Source organism: Mustela putorius, unplaced genomic scaffold, assembly GCF_011764305.1.
Source record: "Mustela putorius furo isolate JIRA1106 unplaced genomic scaffold, ASM1176430v1.1 tig00000127_pilon_pilon_pilon, whole genome shotgun sequence".
Classification (NCBI taxonomy): Eukaryota; Metazoa; Chordata; class Mammalia; order Carnivora; family Mustelidae; genus Mustela; species Mustela putorius.
The window spans coordinates 10,815,174-10,823,389 of NW_025421288.1; the positions used below are offsets into that span (position 1 = coordinate 10,815,174).

At 61.1% G+C, this 8,216-nt stretch overlaps 2 protein-coding genes across 5 annotated transcripts; one reads left to right on the plus strand and one right to left on the minus strand.

The window, feature by feature from the left end:
- Positions 1–3,019: 3,019 nt before the first annotated feature.
- CUNH11orf68 (chromosome unknown C11orf68 homolog) lies at positions 3,020–5,304 on the minus strand. 3 transcript variants are annotated; one of them, XM_045065201.1, is made up of 2 exons: positions 5,141–5,304; positions 3,020–4,446 (listed from the first exon to the last, which is right to left on the minus strand). In XM_045065201.1, the coding sequence occupies exons 1-2, from the start codon at positions 5,287–5,289 to the stop codon at positions 3,690–3,692; spliced, it is 906 nt and encodes a 301-aa protein (XP_044921136.1). In that variant the 5' UTR covers positions 5,290–5,304; the 3' UTR covers positions 3,020–3,689. The 3 variants fall into 3 exon arrangements, with proteins under 3 accessions (XP_044921136.1, XP_044921131.1, XP_004770051.1); XM_045065196.1 differs by having other exon boundaries at positions 3,020–4,449; XM_004769994.2 differs by lacking the exon at positions 5,141–5,304 and adding an exon at positions 4,732–5,088 and having other exon boundaries at positions 3,020–4,449.
- Positions 5,305–5,423: 119 nt separating this feature from the next.
- DRAP1 (DR1 associated protein 1) lies at positions 5,424–7,797 on the plus strand. Of its 2 annotated transcripts, none has more exons than XM_045065208.1 (7): positions 5,424–5,748; positions 5,996–6,068; positions 6,180–6,273; positions 6,568–6,687; positions 6,787–6,901; positions 7,141–7,229; positions 7,561–7,797. In XM_045065208.1, exons 1-7 carry the CDS (start codon positions 5,707–5,709, stop codon positions 7,664–7,666), a joined length of 639 nt encoding a protein of 212 aa, XP_044921143.1. In that variant the 5' UTR covers positions 5,424–5,706; the 3' UTR covers positions 7,667–7,797. The 2 variants fall into 2 exon arrangements, with proteins under 2 accessions (XP_044921143.1, XP_044921147.1); XM_045065212.1 differs by having other exon boundaries at positions 5,426–5,748; positions 6,808–6,901.
- Positions 7,798–8,216: the final 419 nt, after the last annotated feature.

Genomic DNA, 8,216 nt, shown 5'->3' on the forward strand with positions numbered 1-8,216 from the left:
AAAGAGGGCTGAGCATAGGGGTTTGTCCAAGTTTACTCAGCCTAGCCCATCCTGGGCCTGGGCTGTTTCTTTGCTCCAAACAGGGCAGAATCCCCTGCCAGCCCGAGGGGGGCGATCTTGGGGAGCTCCTGGCCTGGTAGGGAAGCCGTCCTTCCCCTAGGCCTGGGAGACGGGCGAGCCTTCCTGCCCAGGTAGGCTTAGTCATTGTACTCTCTGGGTCTCAGTTTCTCCATCAGTCAAATAGGAATCTTAAGTCTTGGCCCAGTCTGTTCTCCCCGGCAGTTCTGAGAACCCACTTTGTGTGCTTTCCAGGTCAGGTCCTAAGTCCTGGCTGGGGCTGGTTTGCCTTAGCAGCAGCCCCTCATTCCGATGGCGCTTTCCTGCAGTGGCGGCTCAGTCATGCCGTCAGGGTAGAACGGCCTGGATTCAAACCTTAGCTCTGCCCCTTACAGCTTTGTAACCTGGAACCAATCACTGAACCACTTTGGGCCTCAGTTTCCTCGACGGCAAAACGGCAATAATAACAGAGCCACGTGAGACTTTGAGGAGAGGATGGAGGGAAACATTCAGCACAGTGCCTGGCTCTTGTTATGAGCAGAGGAAACAGGCCCGGAGACAGAGTGACTTTCATTCACTCATTCACTTCTTCGATGTGTATCTGGCACTTGTGCTCGGCCAGGTCCTATGCTGGACCCTGTAGACCCCCTGCGGGACAAAGTGGAGCTATTGTCCTTGTGGGGGGGGGGCACACAGATGAGAGCCGCAGTGGGGTGGGTGTTATGGGAGCCTGGGGTGTGGATGAATGAGGAAGGAGAAATCTCTGGGAGGAGGGGCTGTGAGGTGTGAGGTGTGTTTCGCCAGGAAAGCACGGGAGGGTCAGGCACACCAAATGGAGGGCATGAGCAAGGCACCAAAGTGAGAATGACCAGCATGACTGCAAGAAAACAGGCAGCTGTTTGCTTCTGGAGCAAGAAGGGTGAAGCAGAGAGTGGAGCGGAGGAGTCCGGGGGAACAGGCAGGGCTGGATTCGGATTGAAATCTGGATTCGGATTTTAGTTGATTTATGGAGAGGTTGCTCCGGCCAAGCACTGTGCTAGGCTCTTGGGACAGGGCTGAGATTTTGGATGCTGTTCTTACTTTCCCTAAGCCCGCCAGTCTAGGCACACGGCTCGGGGACCAAGGGAGATGGCATCAAACGAGTGATTACATAAGTAACCTCCCGACCCTTGCTGAACGACAGGTGTTCAAGCAGAAGGAACAGCCTGAGACCCAGGGCTGCATGCCAAGGGGTGAAGGAAGTGCCAGTTGGTTCCAGTGGGGTGAGCACAGGCGGGAAGGGGCACCTGAGGAGAGCTGGGGCTCGGCAGGGGTCTAGGGTCATGGCTGCTTCGGGAGAGTGGACTCCAGATTGCAGGCTATGGGGAACCATGGAAGGGCTTTGAGTAGGAGAGGGGCACAGGTAGCTCTGCAGTGGAGCTGGCTGCAGGGGGATAGATGGGGTCAGTCGGAGAGAATGGGGCCGCGGAGGCAAACTGCGGTGGTGTGGGAGGGAGAGTGAGGGCTGGGCTAAGGCAAGGCCATGAGGATGGAAGAGAGAGGGTTTGTGAAATGCTCAGGAAATGTTAGGAAAGGACCATCAGATGCTGTTGATACCACCTGGGCTGCTTTGTGGGACCCATCAGGGCCTGGCAGAACCCCCCCGAGCCCTGGCCCAATTTGGTCAAGTGCAAAGCATTGCTTGTCTGAGGGATGCAGGGTAACGGCGCTCCAAATCAGGGACCACCTGGGACTTCCCAGGGCTGGGCTGAGGCAACTCAGGCCTGGGGAAACTCGGGGTGAGGAGGAAGCTGGGGAGGGGGCTGAGGCAGCATCTCATGACTCACCCACTTCCACCCAGTCAGCCCGGTGGCATCTCCGCTCCCCTGCTCCAAATTCCAATTTGGTGAGGCTGCTGGAGGCTGAGTCAGCTCCGGCACGGCACGAGAGCAGCGTCCCAAGGGGCTCCTTGCCAGAAACCCTGGCCCCCAACCAAGGCTCCCAGACTACAGTAGCCTCAGCCGCACGGTGCTGCCGACGATCATGTGAGTGACTGTGCCTTGGGGGTTGCGAAGAACTCACAGTGGGAGAGGCCCTGGGTAACAGTCCAAGGAGGAGGCAGAGGCCGGGGGCTAAGTCCTCCTCTGCTCAGCTCACCACACGACTCTGGGAGATTTCCTTTTCCCTCTTGGCCTCTACTTCCTTGACCACACAAGGGGACCCACATTTCCTAAGCAGTTTATGAGACTTAAATAAGACACATGAAGTGCTTTGCAAACTGCCCCGTGGCCCAGGATAGTCAGAGTGGGAGGAGTGAGGCAAAACGTGAGAAAGTCCGGCGTCCCTTACAGCTGTGCAGGCTGCTTACCACGTAAGAAGTCCAACCTAGGCTGTCGAAATCTAGCCCGTCCTCCGCTCACCGGGCTGTATTCCCTAACCTAGAAATGCTAGGACCAAGAGGGGACCCTGCCCTAACTGACACAAATACACCCAGTAGGGCCCAGTAGTAGCTCCTCAGACTTTGCTGGCTCAAGCCCCTAGATTTATGGGAAACCACTAAGAAACCGATTCTGATTCTTGGAATGGAGGAGAAGCAGGACTGGTTTTGCAGAGGCTCCCAGAGAGGCTCCCAGACTTGGCAGGGAGATGAATCTTATTACTGGGGAGCAGTTAGGGGTTCCCAGGTAGGGTAGAGAAGAAGTCTCTCCTGGTCCTGCCTCTCTCCAGAAACCAAAGCAGGCAACCAGTATTTTTTCTTTTTCTTTTTTTTAAAGATTTATTTATTTGACAGAGAGAAATCACAAGTAGACAGAGAGGCAGCCAGAGAGAGAGAGAGAGGGAAGCAGGCTCCCTGCTGAGCAGAGAGCCCGATGCGGGACTCGATCCCAGGACCCTGAGATCATGACCCGAGCCGAAGGCAGCGGCTTAATCCACTGAGCCACCCAGGCGCCCCGGCAACCAGTATTTTAAAAAACACTCAAGACACGGACCCAAACTGGGTTTTATTGAAATGCCAGGAGCAGGCACATGTCAAAGTAGTAAAGGAAGGAAGGAAAGAAGGAAGGAAGGTGGTGCAGGCTGTGAGGTGGCAGGGGAGGGGCGCGCCCCATGTCCATGGCCCTGGCATCTCTCTCTGCCAAGGGCTGAGTGGGTACAATTACCCAACCCCCCCAGTACCCCCCCGAGATAGCATGCTTAGGCCTGCAGGGCCTTTGCCCCCTGGACTGTGAAGGCTCCAAGAGGGACCGGAAGCACTCATTTTTGTCTCTTGTGAGGGAGGAGAAGGAAAGGTTTCAGAAGGAGAGGTACAGCCGGGGATGAGGGTGGCCGGGGCAGGCTCTCCTCCCGGGAATCTGTACCCAGTCTGCGGTCCTGGATGACAGAGGGAAGCAGCAGTGAAAAGAGCTGAGGGTCCGGCCCTCAGGGAGCCAGAGCCTCCAGCTGGTGGGGACTTGAGTCAGCCCTGAACAGAGGGCACGAGTTCAAGGGAATGGAAGATGCAGGCAGTTTCCGGTTGGCCGACTGACTGACGCAGTCCTCAGAGCTGGGGGGCTCAAATTCCGTGGGACAAAGAGGAGGAAGACGGGAGAATCCATCCCTAGCAGGGAGGGGGGACGAAGGGGGCAGAAGGTGGTCTCCCCTGACCGGCCGAATTAGGTCAGTTCCACATTGTTGGCGCGGTCCAGCACACGGGAGCCACGGGTACTGCCCCCCAACTGAAAACGACTCTCGTAGAGTGTGGGGCAGAGGTGCCAGCGGTTGGCTCGGTAGATGCCCAGGTAGGTGTAGACATCAGGCTTGTAGGTGAGCAGACACTTGATGCCTGCCGCACGGATGGCCGCATCCGCCTCTAGCACACCCAAGCGGTCCGTGAAGTCATCCGTGTAAACACAGATGACTTGGCGCCCCCCCTCCCTGGCCCGTGGGCTCACCTTGGCCACCTGAAGCCGGCCCTCCACCACAGCCCGAGCAATGCCGGCCCAGGCGTGGTCCAGCTTGAAGCCAGGTGCCAGGTGTATCAGCCACTTGCCAGAGAGCACGTGATGGGTGATGGCCAGCTGGCGTAGGGTGCTCGGTGTGATGGGCCGCCCACTGGTCTGCAGAGCTTCCCAGGCTGCCTGCAGGCCCTGCACATCACCGGAGTTGGGGACGTAGCCCTGCCCATATGCCGCAATCCAGCCCACAGGCTCAGAGTTGGGCGAGCCAGGGTCTCCATAGCGAGTAACTTGGGAGGGTGGGTACTTGGCCAACCACGCATCCAGCTCGGCGGCAGGTGTGGTGCGGGCATCAAACACCAGCCAGGGGTCCATGTCCGCTGCCATGGCCTCCGCGGCCAGGTGCTCAGCAGTGAAGCCATCCTCACGGCCGCCTGGAGAGTCTTCCTCCTCCATCTCTTCACCAGGCTCCATCCTGCTATGGAGGAACCGAGTTAGGGCAGGCCCAGGACACATCTACAGCTTGGCTGGGCCCTAGCAGGTGAGGCCAATGAGCTAAACTCTGTGGCCTTGGGCGAGATTTAAGGTCCCATGCCTCAGTTGCCTCATCTCTACAGCTGACAGCTCTTCTGTCCCCTAGAGCTGTCGAGCCTTAAACACCCGAGGCGGAATAAGGGCTCCATAAAGGCTGTTGCTCAGCTCATTATCACTCTCCCTGATGCACAGACCAAAAACTGAGGCTCAGAGAGAAGGGACTTACCCAAGGTCACACCTGCAGTGAGTGACAGGGCCGAAATGTGAATTCAGGTAGGGAAGCAAACAGCCCAGCTACACCTCCTGGCCCTGCCAATAACTGGCAGGAATCCAGAGCACCGGGATTTAACGAAGGGAAGCAAAGAAGCGCACGTTCGCGCAGCATCGAGTAAGGCCCAGTAGGGCCAGACCCTCGAGGATGGCGCTGTCGGGTCCACCTGAAGACAAGCAGGCTGAGGCCCAGAAAGAGCAGTGCCCGGTCCAAGGCCAATGGGGCGGTAGCCGGACTGGAACCCAGGCTTGTTAGAGCCTAGGAGAGCGCCAGCTTCGGGCCAGCCGCGCCCGCCGCCATTAGCGCCCACATCCTGAGCCGCGCCCCCGCCCAGCCCTGCCCCGTCCCGCAGCCCCGCCGTCACCTTCGGCCTTCGCCGCGCTCGGCGCCGGCCCAGCCCCGCGCCCTGTTCCGCTCCTGCCGGGGCTCTGCGCCGCCGCCGCTGCCGCCGCCGCCACCGCCACCGCCGCCACCGCCGCGCCCCGCCCCCGCCACGGCCGCCGCCGCCGCCATCTTAGCGCCCGCCGTCTCAACAACAACTTTATAGACAAGCGCAGCACGGGGCGGGGCCACCGGGCCGGTCGGCCGCGCCGCGGGGCGGGGCCTGAGTGGGGAGGGGCTGACCCCGGGGGCGGGGCCGGGGTCTGGGGGCGGGGCTAACGTTCGTTCTCCTAAGCTTGGGGGGCCGGCGGGAGTGGCGGTCCGGTCCGGGATCGTCGCGCACCGCCGGGGAGGCTCCAAGGGGAGGGCTCTCCGGCCCTGAGAGCGGCGTGCTGACCGGCGGCGCTAGGACCTCGTGGGGAGCGGCGGGGGCGGAGCAGGCGGCACCAGGACCCGGGGGAACCGCGACAGGCGGGCGGCGAGCAGGCCCGGGGGCCGGGAAGCTGCGGACGGCGGCGCTGGGCCCGGTGCGGCGAGAGAGGCCCTGAGATGCCGAGCAAGAAGAAAAAGTATAACGCGCGGTTCCCGCCGGTGAGCACGTGGCCAGGCCCGGGAGGAGCAGGCCGGGCTCCCGGGAGGCTCGGGCCCAAGCCGGGCTGGGTGGGGGGGCGGGCGCGTCGCGGTGTTCGGGGACACGGACGCCCCGCCCCCTTCCGTGCTCTCCCGGCGTCGGGGGCCCCCGCCCCCTTTCTCCCGGATACCCTCTCTCATCCCCCCGCCCCAGCACCCCTTTCTGGGACCGAGGTGACAGGGTCCGAGTTTTCTGCCCCCTTCCCAGGCGCGGATCAAGAAGATCATGCAAACTGACGAAGAGATCGGGAAGGTGGCAGCGGCGGTGCCTGTCATCATCTGTATCCTGTCGGGGCCTGGCCAGGTTGAGGGACGTGGGGTAGGGAGGAAGCCCGGGGTCGCCTTCTTTAGGCTGGGGATCCCCCACCCGTATTCTCCTTGACGCTCCTCAGCGCGGGCGCTTGAGCTGTTCCTGGAGTCCCTGTTGAAGAAGGCTTGCCAGGTGACCCAGTCCCGAAATGCCAAGACCATGACCACATCCCACCTGTGAGTGGCCCGGAGCTGGTCGGGCCCAGTGGGACCCTGCCCCAGGAGGTCACACACTTAGGGGAGGTGGGAGGCTGCTGAGAGACCAGCAGTGCCTCAGACACTGGTGGGTTTGAACTGGGGGAGGATGGGCTGGGCGCTCTAGCCTAATGGGAAGGTCCCTTAGTGGAGATGGGGTGGAGGTTTTCCAGGCTCCGTTCTCCTGACATCCAAAGACCCTTACTGTCCCTTCTTGCTGAGGGCCCAGATATCTGGGGCCCCCCCTGAATGCCATCTTCTCTCCACCGCTTCCAGGAAGCAGTGCATTGAGCTGGAGCAGCAGTTTGACTTCTTGAAGGACCTGGTGGCCTCTGTGCCTGACATGCAGGGAGATGGGGAAGACAACCACATGGACGGGGACAAGGGTACCCGCAGGTGGGGAGCCAGGGCCAGGGGCTCAGGCAAGGAAGGCCAAGGCCACCCGGGTTGGGGGTGGTTGGGGGGTGGTCAGGGAGTGCTGAGATCTCTGGGCAGATGGACTGTCCCTTCCCGAAGGGGCCGGAAGCCTGGCAGCGGTGGCCGGAAGAATGGTGGGATGGGGAGCAAAAGCAAGGACAAGAAGCTGTCAGGGACGGACTCGGAGCAGGAGGTGAGTGAGGCTCCCCCAGCCCCCTGCCCTACCCTGTGGTGTGGAGAGGGCGGTCTTCTGTCAGGCCTTGTTGGCTGGACACCTGGTCCCGTCCTCACTTGGACTCTCTTGTAAACTGGGCCGGTAAAGGTTAGGCTGTTGGAGCTCAGTCTTCTGTCCTTGCCACTCCCGAGGGTCTAGGCTCTCTAGGGATGAGCTCGTGCTTTTCTTGTCATCTCTGCCCCTTGCCTTGCTCCCAGGATGACTCTGACGACACAGACACGGATGGGGAAGAGGAGACATCACAGGCTCCAGCCCAGGCCAGCCATCCCCCTGCCCACTTTCAGAGGTAAGCACCTCAGGGGCAAGAGAGGGGGACTAGCGGACTCCATAAGGCTGACATGTCCTTTTTGTCCTCGTGGCAGATCTGGAGGACAGGAGGGGAGGAACTGAGGAGGGCTTAAATGCAGGAGACTGCTCTCAGAAGGTCTCCTCCCTGACCCGCATCCAGCCCCACTGAGCATGTGACCTGTTCTAGGTCCTTCCCTTCTCTGGGCTTGGCCACCCCCTGGTACACAGGGCCACCGGCTCCGTGCTGGCGGGGGTGAGGCAGGGCTCGGTGGGCAGAAATGGGCACCAGAGAGGGGCCTGATCTTTCTCTCCTGCTTTCTGCCCTGCAGCCCCCCGACACCCTTCATGCCTTTCACCTCGACTCTGCCTCTGCCCCCAGCCCCCCCGGGCCCCTCGGCGCCTGACGCAGAGGACGAAGAGGACTATGACTCCTAGCGCCCTCTGCCCCCCAGGCCACGCCCCCTTTTAGTTGGTTTTAGTTGCTCTGGGGGGGGGGAGAGAAGATAGAGCTGTTCTTAAATTTATTAAAAAATTAATAATAAAAGGGAACACCCGTGTCTGTCCCAGCCTGCGTCCAGGGCTCCGTGGCCACCTTCCTGTCCATCCGCCTGCTTTCCCTGTGCTGAGCTGAGGCCAAGAGCGGTGGCGGGCAGGGCAGCTGCTGAGTGAAAGGAGGGTCCCGAGGCCCCGCTCGGTCAGGGCGGGGGCGGGGCGCTGGCGGAGGGAAGGTGGGCAGAGTGGTGGTGTAGGGCTGGAGCCAGGGGTGCTGGTTACTCTGGGGGACGACCTGTTCCGTTGTGCCGTGGGACCCTGGCGAGGCTCCTCTTTCTCTGAGCCTCTTCTGCCCCTTCTGAACTGCTGCAGAGGGACAGATTGGACAAACAACGGGAAAAGGCCCTGCAGACCACAGAGCTCCGTGCCCGATGCAGTGAAGGGCACAGGGGAAGGGCCGTGGGAGCAGAGGTAGGTCGGACTGTCGAGGGCT